The sequence below is a fragment of the Balaenoptera acutorostrata genome, chromosome 5 (assembly GCF_949987535.1).
Source record: "Balaenoptera acutorostrata chromosome 5, mBalAcu1.1, whole genome shotgun sequence".
Taxonomy (NCBI): Eukaryota; Metazoa; Chordata; class Mammalia; order Artiodactyla; family Balaenopteridae; genus Balaenoptera; species Balaenoptera acutorostrata.
Window position 1 is genome coordinate 15,077,835 of NC_080068.1, and position 19,006 is coordinate 15,096,840.

General features: G+C 38.3%; 1 protein-coding gene across 12 annotated transcripts in view; it reads left to right on the top strand.

Annotated features, from left to right (window-relative positions):
* Positions 1–3,511: 3,511 nt before the first annotated feature.
* Positions 3,512–19,006, top strand: part of PDLIM5 (PDZ and LIM domain 5) — a 213,219-nt gene continuing 197,724 nt past the window's right edge. Inside the window, exons 1-2 of one of the 12 annotated variants that reach the window (XM_057547526.1) lie at positions 3,512–3,627; positions 6,826–6,963. In XM_057547526.1, the coding sequence (XP_057403509.1) occupies positions 6,868–6,963 (96 nt within the window). In that variant the 5' untranslated portion in view covers positions 3,512–3,627; positions 6,826–6,867. Of the gene's footprint in view, positions 3,628–4,339; positions 4,696–4,728; positions 5,014–6,825; positions 6,964–19,006 lie in introns of those variants that run through there. The other 11 variants (XM_057547527.1, XM_057547537.1, XM_057547525.1 and 8 more) reach the window with 11 other exon arrangements.

Consider the following 19,006-nt stretch of genomic DNA (forward strand, 5'->3'; position numbering starts at 1 on the left):
TTCAACATGCACAAATCAATCAATGTGATAAACCATATTAACAAATTGAAGAAGAAAAACCATATGATCATCTCAGTAGATGCAGAAAAAGCTGTTGACAAAATTCAACACCCATTTCTGATAAAAACTCTCCAGAAAGTGGGCATAGAGGGAACGTACCTCAACATAATAAAGGCCATATACGACAAACCCACAGCAAACATCATTCTCAATGGTGAAAAACTGAAAGCATTTCCTCTAAGATCAGGAACAAAACAATGATGTCCATTCTCACCACTACTATTCAACATAGTCTTGGAAGTCCTAGTCATGGCAATCAGAGAAGAAAAGGAAATAAAAGGAATACAAATTGGAAAAGAAGAAGTAAAACTGTCATTGTTTGCAGGTGACATGATACTATACATAGAGAATCCTAAACTGCCACCAGAAAACTACTAGAGCAAATCAATGAACTTGGTAATGTTGCAGGAAAAAAAATTAATGCCACAGAAATCTCTTGCATTCCTATACACTAATGATGAAAAATCTGAAAGAGAAATTAAGGAGACAATCCCATGTACCATTGCTACAAAAAAGAATAAAATACCTAGGAATAAACCTACCCAGGGAGACAAAAGACCTGTATGCAGAAAACTATAAGACACTGATGAAAGAAATTAAAGATGACACCAACAGATGGAGAGATGTAACATGTTCTTGGATTCGAAGAATCAATATTGTGAAAATGACTATACTACCCAAAGCAATCTACAGATTCAATGCAATCCCTATCAAATTACCAATGGCATTTTTTTACAGAACTAGAACAAAAAATCTTAAAATTTGTGTGGAGACATAAAAGACCCTGAATAGCCAAAGTGGTCTTGAGGGAAGAAAACGGAGCTGGAGGAATCAGACTCCCTGGCTTCAGACTATACTGCAAAGTTACAGTCATCAAGACAATATGGTACTGGCACAAAAACAGAAACATAGATCAATGGAACAAGATAGAAAGCCCAGAGATAAACCCACACACATATGGTCAACTAATCTATGACAAAAGAGGCAGGGATATACAATGGAGAAAAGACAGTCTCTTCAATAAGTGGTGCTGGGAAAACTGGACAGCTACATGTAAAAGAATGAAATTAGAACACTCCCTAACACCATACACAAAAATAAACTCAAAATGGATTCGAGACCTATGTAAGACTGGACACTATAAAACTCTTCGAGGAAAACATAGGAAGAACACTGTTTGACATAAATCACAGGAAGATCTTTTTTGATCCACCTCCTAGAGTAATGGAAATAAAAACAAAAATAAACAAATGGGACCTAATGAAACTTCAAAGCTTTTGCACTGCAAAGGAAACAATAAACAAGACAAAAAGACAACCCTCAGAATGGGAGAAAATATTTGCAAATGAATCAACGGACAAAGGATTAATCTCCAAAATATATAAACAGCTCTTGCAGCTCAATATTAAAGAAACAAACAACCCAATCCAAAAATGGGCAGAAGACCTAAATCGACATTTCTCCAAAGAAGACATACAGATGGCCAAGAAGCACATGAAAAGCTGCTCAACACCACTAATCATTAGAGAAATGCAAATCAGAACTACAGTGAGGTATCACCTCATACCAGTCAGGATGGACATTATCAAAAAGTCTACAAACAATAAATGCTGGAGAGGGTGTGGAGAAAAGGGAACCCTCTTGCACTGTTGGTGGGAACGCAAATTGATACAGCCACTATGGAGAACAGTATGGAGGTTCCTTAAAAAACTAAAAATAGAATTACCATATGACCCAGCAATCCCACTACTGGGCACATACCCAGAGAAAACCATAATTCAAAAAGATACATGCACCCCAATGTTCATTGCAGCACTATTTACCATAGCCAGGACATGGAAGCAACCTAAATGCCCATTGACAGATGAATGGATAAAGAGGAAGTGGTACATATATACAATGGAATATTAGTCAGCCATAAAAAGGAACGAAATTGGGTCATTTGTGGAGACGTGGATGGACCTAGAGACTGTCATACAGAGTGAAGTAAGTGAGAAAGAGAAAAACAAATATCGTATATTAACGCATATATGTGGAACCTAGAAAAATGGTACAGATGAACCGGTTTGCATGGCAGAAATTGAGACACAGATGTAGAGAACAAACGTACGGACACCAAGGGGGGAAAGTGGTTGGTGTCGGGGGGTGGTCGTGTGATGAATTGGGAGATTGGGATTGAGATATATACACTAATATGTATAAAATGGATAACTAATAAGAGCCTGTTGTATAAAAAAATCAATAAAATAAAATTCAAAATTTCAAAATAAAAGACAGCAATGGTTACTGCAAATAAAATATGTCTCCTTACCCACATTAAAAAGCAGGCAAAATTAATTTTAATTATATGTTTAACCAAATATAAAAAATTTTATTTCAACATGTAATCAATATAAAATTAATGACATTTTACATTATATTTTTCATGATAAGTCTTCAAAATCTACTTCAATTATAGCTCAATTTGGGCACTACATTTTCAGTGGTAAAGTGAAATGTGGTCCTTCCCAAACAATAAAGTTTATGTTTAATGGAAGCATGTTATCCTACTTCAGTTTTTAAATTTAAATTAAACTTACATAAAACAAAAAATTCAGTGCCTCAGCCGCAGTAGACACATTTCAAATGCTCACTAGCCACACGTGACTAGTGGCTACCGGTTTGGACAGAGCATAGTTTTGGGTCTTCTCTAGAATTCTGTTTGCACTTCTAGTGGACTCACGGATCCCATGAACCTTGCTTTACATGTCCCTTGGTTAAGAATTGTCCTTTTCACATTTTATAAGCCAATTCACTGTTTAAAAGAAGCCTACAAGTTACTTTCTGTATGTTCACTGAACATTATTCAAATTTGCTCATGAATAAATTCCTTGGGCTAAATCAAGCAACTTTACAGAAACTGCGAAGTGAACTATTGATCTGGATTTAGAAAAATAAGCTGAGGCTATAATGGTTGAACCACTTTTGGCCGCTGCTGTTTAGCACGGTCTTCTGGTTTGATAAGAGGATTTAACTTCTAGATATTAAAGTTACTGATTTTCACTTTCCTGACAAGTAAACTTTAAGAGTCTTCACTTCTCAGGGCACATAAAGCTCACCCAAAAAACCAGGCAGTGGCTGCTGAACTTGCATAGATAGGGGTTTATCCAAAGCCCTCTCCTATTTTAGCCAAAGCAACTGCTCGCCAATTCGAAGTTTCTTTAGAGAGAAATGCATCCACTATAAAACAGGCAGGGGGAGCGGACTTTTGCCAGGTACTGCTCGAAACCCCCTAAGACTACTGCCACCGAAAGTCTGTAGTGCAATTGCTTTACCGCAGCGGCTTCAGCTCGCCGCAGCAAGCCCACTCGCTAGGCTCCGCAGCAGCTTTCTCCCAGCTCCTCCCAGCCCTGCTCGGCCCGGGGGCGTGGCCGGGGTGGAGGGGGCGTGCCTTGTCTCGGGGGCGGGGCCTGTGGGGGTGAGGAGCCAGGAGGCGGAAGTTCCCGGGGGCCGTGGGGGCGGCGTACACACCGCGAGTCACTTGTCAGCGCTCTTCTGAGGCGGAGGTATCGCCGCGCCGGACCCGAGGTGAGTGGCCGCCCGCCGGCGATGCGCGTCTCGGATCCCGGGTAGGGAGGAGGGAAAAAAGGGGTCGCCGTACGCAGAGCGCGTGGAGGGAAGCCCAGCTAGTGGAGAGGAGGGGGCGCGCCTCGCGCCGGGTGGCTGCTCAGGTGTTTGCCGGACGCCGATCAGCGGAGGTGGGAGAGCGGCGCGGGAAGAGGAGCGCCCGGGAAAGGGCGGCGCGGGAGCGGGCCCCAGGCCAGAGGACGGGCACTGGAGCCCGGGCGGGCTGGGACGAGAGCGGCGGCGTCGCCGGGCACGCACCGAGGCGTCCGGGGACACTCGCGTCCCGCGCGAGTCTTCCTGGGGGTGTGGGGAGGAAGCGGGTCTAAACGGGAACGGCGTGCTGATTTTTTATTTGCTCTCACGCTACTGAGAAGCATTTATCTCCCCCTGAATATTTAGGATTGTGTAACCTGTTAAGGGACAACTTCCGTGCGTCCAGAAATAAAGCTTGTTTAAAAAACCAAATCTGTCACGAACGCCGGATTTATTAGTGCTCGCGTACTTGGTGGGGCTTTTTTTTAAAACAGACGGTGGTCCCGTTCGTTTGACAGTAAGTGGAAAAAGGAAAGGCGTGTGGACAGGGCAGTCCTTGGAAAGAAAATTCGTGGCTGCGCTGGGCAGGGTAGGTCTCGGGTGTGATCGCCGGATCCTCTCCCAAGTCTGCCTTCCTGACCACGGGGCCGTTGGAAGCCGCCTGCCTCCGGAGCGGCCGGCTCGGGAACCTTATTTGGCAAACAGGGCTAGGCGTGAACCTCTGCTGGAAAACTGTCTCGTCGGTTACTTTCACCCGGTGCCCGCGGCTTTAGTTCTTCCGCTCTACCTCCGCAGTCGCTCCATCTGGGGAAGAAGAGAATCTCAAGATAACAGCTTTCATTTCAGACCCTTGTCGGAGAAATTCATCACGAGTTCTTTCCCTTTTCCCACCCACCGGAGGAGCTGGGATAGGAGTGTGGGAAATGCCAGGCTTCCTGCCTAAGGACTAAAGCGAAGACACTGTTTGGACTTTCCCCTAAAAGACAATCCAGCACGGTACAGAAGTGCTAGCATTTTCTACGTGCTTGAAAGCAGAAAGGCTGCTCAGTAGTTCCTGCCTGCTTGGTATTTTAGGAAGAGTTTGGGCACTAATATTACCAGCCCTGGAAAAGGCCAATAGTATTCCAGTTGCTTCGGTTTCAGAATATTTTAAGGCACGTGAAGCTAGCAAACGGAGAGTACTGGAAGGGAAACGACACTAGACATGAACTGACGCTGGTTCTGTAGTGTGGCTGTGACCTTGCCAGTGCTGGAGATTTTAATACCAAATGGGAGAAATCAGGAAGGGAAGTCGCAAGTAAAGGGAAGCTGCAGGTACATAGGTTGATATATGAATTAAACACATTTTCTTGTAGGGAATATTGAGATCAGAGGAAGTGGAACCTCACTTTCACATTCTTCTCTTGACAAAAAGTTAAAGATTAAAAAAGAAGGGGGGGTGGGCTGCCTGTGAAATGTCTGTTGGCGTTACACACTTTTGATTTATATTGTGTGCTATTATCCAGTCTTTCTCTACAACTTCTCTGAAACTCTTCTCGTTTATTACAGTGAGAAAGCAATTAGATTATGTGTGGCTCTTTATTACCTCCTATTTGTTTTTCACATATATCAACTAGCTTGACCTCTGGTTTGGCCTTTTCATCTTTTTAGTGTTGGTTGCATCAGTACTGATGTAATGTCTTATTGGCTAGCAGTTCAGTGAACTACTACGCCAGTGGAAAAGCCCATTTTGTTTCTGGGCAGACGCAGGGCAGATTTTCACTGATTTTTCTTTAAGAACTGGACTTATTTGAAAATTTTGCCTCATTTTCCCCATATGAGAAGATGGAATCTGCTTGCTTTTAATATACCCAGTGGTTCGCATATCTACATCTGCCACTATTAATTTGGTGTGATGGAATAGAAATTTTCAATGGGTTAAAAAAATGGAATAATATTTTGAGACAGATAATAGGTGATGATTTGGCTGAATAGCACAGATTTTCCAAGGAAGCGTGTCTGAAACAGCTTCTTTTTTAAAAATGTGGTTTTAAAATTATTACACATCTGTTATATTACTATTTTTTTTTTTTTTTTTTGTTATATTACTATTTTTAAAGGGGGAAATAATAGGTGTCTTAGAATTACATTTTAGAAGACCTCCATTCCTCCCAGTTTCTCCTGCTCACACATAACCACCATAACAACCAACACCAAACTCTGAGTCACGCTTTTTTTTCTTGAGTTTTTTTTTTGTTATATAAAAGTACTACCATGAGAGTCATTATGAGCGCACTTCCAGCAAAACACAGAAGAAAGAAAGCACTGAAGCACTGGTTGTTTTCTAAAGCTCTAATTCTTTCATGCATTAAGATTCACCTTTTATTCCTACCATGTTTAGTCAGACTTATACACTGTGTGGTAAATGCTCGCTCCACTTTGCCTGATGAGGTGTGTATATAAAACAAAAAGCAGGTTCTGATTGAAATATCATTGTGCTAGGGTATTGCCCATCATTGCCTGTCTGAAGGAAATGTAAATAATTTCTTTGCGTGGAAAATAACATGTCCCCAGAAGAGGAAATACAAGTTGTAGTTTATAATTGGAGAGAATAGTTTCATGCATTAAAAAACAACTTCTCGTTTTAAAGAATTTAGAGTTTGGAAAGCATGAATGAGAGTCTACTGATTTGTAGTTCTTTTCATATGTTAGGGTAACTTAGAATTTAAGTAAGTGAAATTGAAGGACTCTTGCCAACTGCAGGCAGAAGGACAGGGAAAATCATTTTGAATTAAACCTGAAATAAAGTTTTGTTCTTTTTTTGTATAAAATGAAGTGTTGTAAAGTACTTTGAATTAAAGTTTGTATGCAAGAAGCCACAAATTGTATTGTAGCAAGTTGTAAAACTGATCAAATGTCTAGAAATATACTCTGATATGGAATTTTTAGACTATGGAAATTGGCATGAGTTTAGAGATTATGTATTAGCTCATAGATTCCTTTTCTTCGACTGAAATGAGAACTTAATATGACTTATTTTGCATATCCCCCTTCCCCCCAAAACAAAATACTGAAGATCATTTGGTTGAAATATGTAATAGGTTTTAAAATAAACATTTTTGTTAACCATCTAATTTTCTTTCACAGTTTCTTTCATTTTTGGGGATTGGACTTTGAGCCATCAGAACCATGAGCAACTACAGTGTGTCCTTGGTTGGCCCAGCTCCTTGGGGTTTCCGGCTACAAGGTGGCAAGGACTTCAACATGCCTCTGACAATCTCTAGCGTAAGCAAACTTTACAGATTTTATTGCGGGTGTTCATTCAATGCATAATCCTAGAAACATCACGGCCGAGTTGTTGAATTCTCTGATGACCTGCGCTCTACTTAATAGAATTGCTTATGGAATATGATCTCAGCAAACTTAGTTATCTGTAGTAAAGGATGGGCTGGGGAGGGAATTTAGCAAGGATAATTGATTTCAGTTAAGCTTATTTGCCCCCACCTTAATAATAAAATTGAAAGCATCTAACTGGGGGGACAGACTCCAAATCTTTGAACTGTCGCTAATTTGGGGAGTTCTCTGGACCTTAGTTTCTTCATATGTAATAGAAGTTTGCACTGTGGGATTTTCACAGTCCCTTTCAGCTCCAAAAGCTGTTTATTAGAAACTGTAGATCAATATTGAATAAAATGACTGTTTTTGGTGTTATTTCCTCAGCTCGCTCTCTGGTGAGGGGTTAGCCTACAATAAAATGGCCCAAAGCTACTTACCTATGAAGAGAAAATGAAGGGCTTGGATGGCCAACTAGATAGTCAGCCTTTGAATGCTTAAGATTTGGCTGTTTACCTCATTATGGATTTAGTTTGAATGTATTCTGTGTATATATTTTAATGATATGTTTTCATGATGATAATGACATTGATGGAGTAATTATAGCTTTCATTTATTGAGGTTTGGCTGGGTATCAGACATTGTTTCACTTTCATCTCCAGTAGGTAATTATTGCTATTAATTACTTGTGTAACATTTCAGAGGGTTTTTTGTATATTCAAATAAATATGAATATCTATTCCCCTTTTACTTACATGGTAGCATCTTAATACACACTGTTCCACACATTGCTTTTTTTCTCCACAATTTACCTTAGAGAGCTTTCCCTGTTACTAGAGTTTTTTTCTTTTTCTTTTTTTTTTTTTTTATAACAGATGTATAGAATTCTTTTGTAGGGAAGTAAAATTTATTTAAGCAATCCCCTATTGAAGGGCATTTATACTGTTGCCAGTATTGCTATTACAAGTAATGCTTCAGTGGATATCGTATATACATAATTATATATGTATAATTTTGATAGGTTATGCCAGTTTGCACTTTTGTGTAATACATAAAAAAATCTATTCCCCCAACAGCATTACCAGCAAACTTTTGGATTTTTGCCAAGTTCTTTACCTCATCTCAGTTAATTCTCACACCAACCTGTGAAGTAGTGGTTTTATTCTCATTGTAAAGAACTGTGCTGTGAGCTCCCATGGCTGGTGTGGAAGAGCTGGCTTTCAAGCAGTTAATGCTCTGCTTCCTCCCCAATAAGCTTTATCATAAATTTAGGTAGATTGCTTCTCTAGTTAGATATTTAGAGAGTTATCTTTTGGTTTAATTATATATGTACTTATTAGTTAATTATATAGGTATAGATACTTATATATATATATATATATATATACACACTGCTTCTTACAGTATGTATATCCAACTCGATTTTGAAAGATTAAAAATAAGTTTGTAACAATTACGTATCTCTATTAAAATACTTCAAATCCCAGTTTGCTAATGAAGTTTTCCTTGTTTCTTGGCTATGGATTTTTAAAATAGTTATCTTTATCAAATTCCATCTTGATTCCAGTTACTCAGATTTTACAAGGAAACACATGTATGTAATCCAGCCTGAAAGTTTTAAGACTTTGCCTGGTTGGATGAAATTTTAAATGTAAAGCATCTGTGTGAAAATGTGTCTTGTGATTTATTCCTGTTTGAGGGAGGCAGTATCTTTTTGCCTCCTGCTGAAGAGCTATCATGAAGAAAGGAAGCATATTTGAATATTGTCTGTTTTCACATTCTGTTTACATTATTTTACATTAATTTTGAATATCCTAGTTTATGATAATGGGCTAAAGAAAATGATGGTTTAAATACTTCCATTTTTTGCTGAAAAAAAAGTTCAGAAGCAAATTAACACCTAACGAAACACACTTCGGTGTTTGATTGTAGAAGTGCAAATGGAGTATGTAAATGGTGTAGTACCATGCCTTTAACAAAGTTTTCTGTGCTTCAGTTTCCTGGCAGACAGTCTGAGTGCCATGTTGTGATGCTGATACAACAGAACACTGTGTACATACATATGTGCCCTCTCCTGGCACAGAAGAAGTGCTTTCCTTGTGTAGACAGAGTGTTAATTAAAGGATTTTGAACACACTGATTAAAAGAGACTACGGTAACAAAGCTGCTGAGTTATTTCTGTTCTCTTTCAAAAGTCTCTGCCATCTCCTGTGACCTTTTTGGGCCTTGTGCAGTGGGGCATGCAATTCATTCTGGATTGGCGAGGAGGGGAGGCGGAGGAAAGGGCATGTTGGTGCAACTGTGCAGCTAGGCTGTTGGCCTTTCATTGTAGTTATTTTTAACCCCTTGTGGGGTTCAGTTTTAACAGGCCCAGAAACATTGCCTGATAAAGATGGGTGCCTAATAACTAAACTATATGGTGGTAGTAAGATTATTAATGTTATACCTCATCTTAATTAGTTCTCTGGTTATATTTATTCTGCCTCAATTATGTAAAATTATTGGGATGTATTTCAGTGGTCACCAGATTATTTAATTAATAGTATCAAGAAGCAATTAAAACCTGAAAGCATGCCTTAAAACATGTAATTTAGTGATTCTCTTATTTTAATAATGTATGTGGAATTCTTAACAAGGTCTGGCATGGTATTCTCTCAGTTGTTATATTTTACAATAATATGAAATTAAAAAGAAAAAATTTAGAGACTTGAAACATCAAATCCCCCATAATTTTAGGGAACATAGCAGTTATATATTTTTTTACTTACGGTCTGTTGGAATTGATAAAGAAAAAAAAACTTACAGGTTTGTGCTTAGCTAGGAACCTGCATCTATATATAGTTCAAAAGTATACAGTATTTCCTCTGGTCATGTATTATTATGTTGAACTCCAAAGGGCTCTTTATGTTCTCTTATAATATTGGAGCTCTGTGATATCAAATGTATTTGAGATAAATAAGCCATTGGCTGAGACTTGAACATTCTGTTTTCTTGAGATTTTGTTACCAGCGTAGCAATATAGGGATTATGACTTGCTTCGTAAAGCATACAAACTGTAAAATTTTAAAACTGTAGAACTGTAAAACAGTAAACAGTTTTACTGTAAAACTGTAAAACATTACTATCAGATTTTGTTCCCCGTCTCTTTTGTATGAGTTTTGCATACTTTTTTAGTAGGTGGGTTTCTAAGATAAGATTGGTGATTGTTGCAAACTTTTTGAAAAGATCCTCAAATTGCTGTAATTGCCTGATCCCATGTCATTGTCTTCAATTTCCTATCCTTAAAGTGATGTGTTGGCTACTGGAGTTTGCAGGCTGTCTTTTTATGACCCTGTATTTATGGAAGCCATGGTATGTGGGGATGGGTTTTATTGTAGCAGTGTGGGTTTGTTGGTCTTTGCCAATATATTTTATAAGAAGAAATAGGAGACTTGTTGCACAATTCAAGGCCATATTTTGGCAAGTTGCTGACCCTCATGATGGAATTACAAGAAAGATAGTGTATTTGTGAATAACATTTTAAGTACAGCATCCTAAAATTGAAATACTCTGCTTGTGTTATTTTCTGATGTATGATATTAGAATTTTTCCCTTAGCTGTCAATATTTGGATTTCCTGAAGGTGATCTCCCAATTCTCTATAAACACATCTATGGTGTTTCTTTAGCAGATAATATGAGGTCAGACATTTTAATACCCAAATAATAGAGATTTTGATTCTCAAGAGTTAGGGGAGGATCATTTGTTACCAGTTCAGACAAGATTTTAGTTAGATTTGAAAAGCAGAAGACATGTACCATTTCCTGGAGTATGGAGTCCTGTTTAGGAGTATTACATAGAACAGAGAAAGAGCCGTGGAAACACTTTGCTGTGAATTCATTCATTCAGTAGTTAAAAGGATACTTCCTAGAAGCCACTGAAGAAGAGACAAAACATTGGGGAGTACAAAGGTTGGGGAGAAAAATAAATACAGTACTAGACAATGTCATAAGACCTGTCACAAGACAATATTTGATGGAATGACAGAGATACAGATAAGTGTTTCTCAGTTTCAGTGGGCACAGACCTTTCATATCTGTTTAGGGGTAGAGGGTTGGCTTCCTACAGGAGAAATTAATTGAACTGGTCCTTGAAGAATGAAATCTGAACACCCCAAAGTCAGTATTTCTCTGTGTTGGTTTTCAGTTCAAAGTGAAGACGAAGACTTTTTCTTGCCATTGCTTGAGTCTGAGTGAAGCTGTGAATATAGCTGAGTGATTCTCCAGACAGGCCAGCTGCAGAGTTTCCCTCCTAGAGGCGGGCAGAAAGAGACTTTCAGTCCTCAAGCTGAAATGGGAGAACCATCCTCCCTTGAATAAATGGGCCCATTGTTAATTTTAAGCTGTTGAGTATTTTCTTTTACATTCCCTTCCAACTACCCTGTTATTATGCCAAGTGAGAAAGTTGATAATTTAGCTTGTTTAACTGCATAATGTACATTTCACATGTATGTTCACCCTCTGCTTTTAAAATATTAATCACCTTTTGTGGGGGGCTCAGAGACCTGTCTTTTCCCACGTGGCAGTTTTCTGTCATCTGTGGTCCCGAGGGTCAAGAATCTCAAGATAATTCTGAAGGTGTTTTTCTGGTTTGCTATTTGTAAAGAAATGAAAATCTTTATCAGTATGTTTTATTGTAAGTTAATAGTTTGAGAAAAAAAAGGCTTTTCTTTTTTTTTTTAGTTTTTAACGAATATTGGGCATTTTGGAAAGTTATTGGTTAAAAGGAATTTTACTGGTATGCAGGATTTTTGTATCTGATAGAAGAAACAATATTGTAGAGACTGGGTGAAGTAAGAATAGCACTTTAGACCTAAGTAAGGGAGATTTTCATACAAGCTATTCACCTACTCATGAGTTAGGTCTAATATTTGCTTACTTAAACTCAGAATAACCAAAGCCTATAGACTTGTTTTCAGTCATTTTCGAGAACTTTCAATGCAAAGAGCTTGTCTTTATGATGGTTGTTGGTTAGGCTGCAGTGTGAATATATAGTTAATCTGAATATACAGTTAGTCTTTGTCTGAAATATCCTGTTTGCAGTAGTTCTTACCCAGGTTCCCATGCACTGCAAGACTGGTCATGGCCTTTTCCCCCAGTTACAACTGCATGGAGGAGAAATCCGATATGAGTTAGTTAATCTAGGAGCAAACATTGCTCCAGGTAAAAAGGGGTTGTTTCTTTGGCATTTTATTATTATTATTTTTAATTAATTTATTTTATTTTTGGCTGCATTGGGTCTTCGTTGCTGCGTGCGGCTTGTCTCTAGTTGCAGCAAGCCGGGGCTACTCTTTCTTGCGGTGCACGGGCTTCTCATTGTGGTGGCTTCTCTTGTTGCAGAGTACGGGCTCTAGGTGTGCGGGCTCAGGAGTTGTGGCTCACGGGCCCAGTTGCTCCACGGCATGTGGGATCTTCCCGGACCGGGGCTTGAACCCCTGTCCCCTGCATTGGCAGACGGATTCTTAACCACTGCGCCACCAGGGAAGCCCCTCTTTGGCATCTTATAAGAGATAATTATGTTTCAGCTTTAGGAGGTGAGACTCTAGGCCTTTGTTTGAATTTTTGAGATGTAGAGATATTGAGTATACAATATAAAACTTGACAAAACAAGATCCTCACATGTGAAATGTTAATATATGTATGGATTTGCAAATAAGTGACATAATATTGGGAATGAAAAGAAAACATTAGTTTAAGAAAGTAATGAGCAGTGACCATGGTGACCCCTAATTTAGGTATTCTGGGTACAGAGACACTGTGTAGCCCTGCTGGTAATTCAGGTTTGTTTCTTTAATTACAGAGTGGGAAAATCACTTTTATAGCATAGACACTCTTTTTTTTAAAGGTAATAAAATATTTAGGTATGGACAGAGCAGACAGTATTGAATGAGTGTTTAAAGTCAGGCTTGGAAGAATTTTTTATAGTATTAAAATGGAATCTCTCAAATCTTCACTTCCCCATCTTCTGTCACCTTATTATTATCATTTCTTTCTTGTTGCATAAGTGGAGTTATCTATCCTTCTGTAAACACTCAGATTTCTTTTACAGCTGAGTTTGTTACCCATTTTGTGTGATAATTACTGGAACAAAGTTCATCAACCTCATTGGCATTTAATCCACCCGGCAGGGCTAAGTAGTTGCAGCAAATGTGCCTGTCCAGCCTGTCTCCTCCTATGGAGGAGAGTAAAATAAACTGGGGACTTGATGGGAGGGAAAGAACAAGTTAGATTGAAAGAGAAAAAGAAATAGGCAATTTTAAAAAGGTCACAATGGGAACAGTTATTTACTGGGTCAGATTTGGTACTCAAGAAATCTTCACCCTTCACCCTTTTCCCCCTTTTAAAGTTTGGTTAATTTATGCTTTTCTTTAGGTAAGATATTCATATGAGTTGAAAGCCAAATGACTCAATAGCGTTTAGAGGAAAGAGTCTCCTGTTGTCCCGTCATTCATTTCCTCTGCCTGGAAGTAACCAGTGTTAGCAGTTTCTTGTATACTCTCAGGGATAATCTATACAGATGTGTGAAAATACATATATATCCTCATCATCCCCCTTTCCAACACAAATAGTATCCTTAAAAATCTGCTTTTTTTTGGGCATTTTGCTTTTTTCACTTAACCCCAAATCAGTATATATATCCTTATTCTTTTTGTACAGCTGCATTGTATTTGGATTTATCATAATTTATTTAACCAGTTCCTATTGATGGACAATTAGGTTGTTAGGTTGTTTCTAATCTTTTTCTTTTAGTAACAATGTAGTGTAATTTTTGCATCAATAACTATATCTATCTATATATGGCATATATATGAGCATACCTTTGAGATAGATTCCTAGAAATGGAATTGCTGAGTCAAAGGGTTGTATGCAATTGTAATATATACATATATTTTTTTGCAATTGTAATTTTGATTGATATTGCCAAATATCTCTATAGAGACACTCCTACCCACAGTGAGAATGCCAGTTTCCTCATACCTGTGCTAGCACACGTTTGGATAGACTTTCATCTTTTCCAATCAGATGGGCCTATTTCCATCTTTCTCCTTTTTTACAGTGCTTAATCACAGGTATTCTACAGAGGATTCTGTATGTTTTTAAGTGGCTCTTTTTTTTTCCATTTTGTGTGAGAATATACAAAATAAAGATGTGCTGACCTTCTTTAAATGATTTTATTAACTTCTGGGGGGATGCTATTTATTTGAATTTTTTCATTTAGAGCTTTGGTTAATAATTATCGTCTATCATTTGTTTCCTATTTCCAAACGGATTTCCTCTCTCTGTTAACATATTACTTCCAATTACATGGTGAAAGATTTTTTTGTTTTTTGTGGAATAGTTTTTGGCATAGTGCCCTGTCATAGACTTTCTGAAAAATTAAGCAAATCACATTTAATAGATTTCAGGTTGTTGCCTTTGGAGTTTCTCCAGCAGCCTGATATATTGTGGAATTTCACATCCTACTCTTCTCTAGCTCCCCTTATGGATGTGACAGAGAGACTGACCATAATGAGGTATTTGGCCTGGTCCTTGGACATAGTAAAATTCACCCTTAGGAGCCTCCCTGTTTTCATATCAACTGTTATTCTCCAGTGGAGCGTAACAAGGCACAATGGTTTGCAGTGTTTCATAGCTTAGTGAGTCAGGCATCGTGAAGGCATACTAACGTGTGGCACGATACATTTCTTCATTTTACCTGGGCGTAAGCAGCAGAGAGTGTAAGTGTTGGTAACCTTGGTGACAAGAAGAGTCAGAATGCCAGGGATGTTTGTATTTTATGTGCTTAAAGTTGAGGGGAGGAGGGATTTCCCTTTACTATGCTGTAAAATTTTTAATATGATGAGAAGTGTTTGGAACTAGATAAGAAGTTGCACCATTTGTTATTTGAATTCTGTGACTTATTAAACACTTTTTCCTAGGATTCAAAAAGTGATTTAACAATGACCACTGTTCTTCATTATAATTATCTTGGGTAAATTTTGATTTACCAAAAGAGGAAGTGTTTTTTTTTTAATGACATTAACAACCGACTCCCATTTACCATTGATTCCATGAGGGGCTTAAGTGTTGTGATTTGGTTCCATTGAGAATCCAGTTACAGTGTTAGACCAGTATTTCTCAAATGATTTCTGAGATATTAACTTTTAGAGATGGTGAAACTTAAAAATTTAGTAAGGTTGTGTAATGCTAGCCAGAGGAGATTGTAGATATGTTCTGAAAGTGTTTTCTTCTTGAGAAAAGATACTGGAGGACAAATATCCTTTAGAAAGCAAATGCTTTGTTCCTTAACTAGCAACCCTTAGGGATGTTCTGGAGAAAGAAGTTTGTAAATAAATACAAGCATTGTTATACATGTAATTTTCATGACTTTGGACATTCTCTTGAAGTATCTCCATGCTACTAACTTCCAAATATTCTACAAATGGTTCTTTTGATCGTTTTATATAGGCATTTCTGTTTATATGTACCTTTATTCATTCTGGAAGATTCTAGTTCGTATCAAATTCTCAGAGTGACACTTTGATAGCTTAGCAGACAGAGGTGTTTCCAAACTTCATCAATGGCTTGTTGCCTCCTAGGCTGTTTCCTCATCTTCAGGGTGGCACCTTGCCGAGGCAGGAATTCTAAAATCCTGCATTTAATATATTAATCCCGTCAGACCCACTTGACAGAACTGAGTTTACAGTCCAAAATGCCTGTTTTGAACCCTGAAGTTCTTGGTCTCTTTATTCTTCCTGCACGGTACCTTTAGCCCTACCCATCCATCAGGGCACATTCATATACTAGGTGCTCTTTGAAATGTTTGACTGCTCCGACTCACTTGGGTCTCCTTTCTTTCCTATATTAAATAATAATAATGAAAATACACTGACATTTATTGAGCCCTTGCTATTGTCTAGGCCCTGCTGTAGATATTTTGCACGTGTTCGATTATTTAATTCTCATAGTGACCCTCTGAGGAAGTATGATTTAAAACCTCTGATTTGCAGATGAAGAAACAGAGAGACAGAGCAGTTAAATAAGATGCTCAAAGTTACACAGCTAGTAATTGGTTAGGCTTAGGATTTGATACCAGACAAACTGAGTAGTAATACTGTAATGCTTTTAACCAGTATACTCTGTTTTCTGGGAATAGGTGACAGTTTTCACTACTGACAACCAAGTTTGTATGTGTTTCTTAAAGAGAGAACCAAAGACTTGTGTAAATGGGAGTAACTGAGATTATTTTTAAAACTATGACTAGTTTCTAAACTAATCATTAACATCATGAGTGAGATTTTTTAAATGTACCTTCTAGGCCCAGACTTTGAATTCAGGATGTTTAGGGATTCTCGCATGCCTTATGGATGTTTCTCGTGTACCATCGAATCCCATTTTGTACACTAATGTTTGGGAACATTATGTAGCTTTTATTTTTAAAAAATATTTTTATTATGGATCTTTTGTTATTTAGATCACTTCATCAAAAAGATTAAGGCTAAATTGCAATGGAACTGCCACTGACTAAATAATGTGACAGATCTGCTTTTCTCCAACTACTGGTCTTTTCACTTTTTTCAGAGTTCAGTCAACATAGGTCAGATCCTTTTTGGAAATAAATGTCAGTTTTAATAATATATGATATCATGCTTCAGTTCTGTTTATGAGGCTGAAAGTATCTTTAGAACACTTTGAAGCTGGAACGTTACTTATAATATTTTAACACTATAAAATTTAATAATGAATGTTAAATTTACCAAAGACTTCTGGAGGAATCTTTAGTAAATTTAACCAATATTTAACCAAGTATATAACAAGTATAGTTGGTTTTGTTTCATACCTCATTGTTAAGCTAAAGTGGTAAAATTTATGTTAAAAGGAACTGCATATAGTCTTTTTAAGGCCAAATTTTTGGTCTTCATATTATGTTTCACGGTGGTACAGTTTAAGTACATACAAATAGGTCATATACTTTGCTAAATCATGAACCTCTCTCACCAGGAAAAAACCCGCTACAACTCTGGGTCTTATTTACTCAAGATCATATTAAAATTCCCTGTACATGTTTAATAGCTTTTGACTGATGATCGTAATGATGATGGGGACAAATGGGAAGCTGGGTTGCGGTTGTAGTTGTTTCTTCTAGAATTGTTTTGTTAATGAAAATGATTAATAGTTATAATTAGCTGATGAGACATTTTGGTTTTCTTTGTTTTTAATCCTAGTCAGGGTTTGTTTCTAGGAAACGCCCCCAATGTTACTTAATGTAATAGCCCTCTGCCTCCCTAGGCACGGAGTCTTCCTGTGTGTCAGCCCGAGTTTGTTTTCTCTGTATTTGACCCAGTGGTTCTCTTTCTGTCCTTTAGTGTCATGCACAACAAAGGATAGCCCTCGCTCACATTACAGCCTTTCCAGTAGGTGACCGAGTTGTATTTCCTTTTAAGTCTTGTGGATCTTCTGTTGGAAGCCATTTCTTCAAATGTTTCTTTCTTGACGGTTGCCTCTCTTCACACCCCTGAGCATTTGCCTTTAAAAGCAGTTCAGTTTTTAAATGTCTCTTTATGTGTGACTCCCAGAACTGAACCTAACACTTCATACATTAAGACCAATGCAGAAGTAGAGTTACTAAGTAAGGAAACTGATTTTTGTGACCAGACAGTGCAGGGTTTAGAACTGCCCTGGGCACTGGGCTTGCTAGAATTTTTACTGTTTTCTCTGTATACTATTATACTGTTTGAAATTTTTACAATATGTGTGTCTTTTGTTTAAAAAGTGAAAGGAAATTAAAACTGGCCTGTGCTTTGTAGACATGCAAACTCAGGCTTGTCTGGACATATATGGAAGTTAGGAGAGCATGAGAGGGGCAGGTGTTTGTGCATGTGTGTGCTGTTTGCATGAAAGATAAAGGGACTTCATGGGAAGGAATTCAAGAAACACGTAAGTGAGGTGTGTTCAAGCTTAGTCCTTGGAGATTTTATTATTATTATTTATTATCTTTTAGGAGAGATGAGTAAATTCCTGGTACAGCGGAGTACGTCCTCTTGGTATTGTCTTCTGATGCTGCCCTTCTCCTGAATGGCTCATGCCAGAGCCCTAAGAGAAGGTGTTAGGTAACATATATTCGTTAGTCTCTTACTGTGTATTAGGCTTGGATAGAGAGGGTGGTTCTCTGTTTTCTGACAAAAAGGTACATGGAACATGATACGGAATATAAGAAGGAGCTTGGAAGTAGGAGAGGACATATATGTAACGAGACTTGGGCAAAGACCACAGTGATATGCGCTTTGATCATACAGCCTAGTTAGGATGGTAGGGAACTTCTCGACTAGCGTCTATAGAATCCGTAGAGGAGATAGAAGTAGCAGCGGTGGACAGAATTTACTGTTCCTACATCTGGGCATGGAGCCATTTATTCAGTATCATTATCGAGCACCTACTGTGTGCTCAGTCCTGGTCTAGGCACTGAAAGTACACAAAACAAAGTCATTATTGTTATGAACCTTATATTCTAGTAAGAGGGGCTGTTAACTCACAAGTGTATCAATAAATAAGCAATGTAATTTAATAAGGTGATGTGCTAGGGAATAATTGGGGGAAGGGTATATGGGGGAAGGGTTTTACCTTAAGTTGGGCCGTCAAGACAGGCCCTTCTGACTGAGGAAGCAACATTGACTTAAGAATAAGAAGCCAGTCATGGGAAGAGGAAGGAGAACAGCGCTGCAGGCATCAAAAGGCCTGGAGACAAGAAAGAGCTTGGCATGTTCAAGGAGTAGAAAAGCAGTGGCAGGAGTGCAGTGAGCAAGGAGGCAAGTGGAATGAGATGGGGGACGGGAGGGAAGCCTAGTGTCAGAATAAGAGATAAGGAGGCTTAAGGGAGTGAGATGACATTGGGGGTGATGGTGGGACAACTGGGGGTTTGAGAAGGATTCTGATTCCTCTGGATGAGAGCTGAGCTAGGAAGAGTGGGTTACTATTACT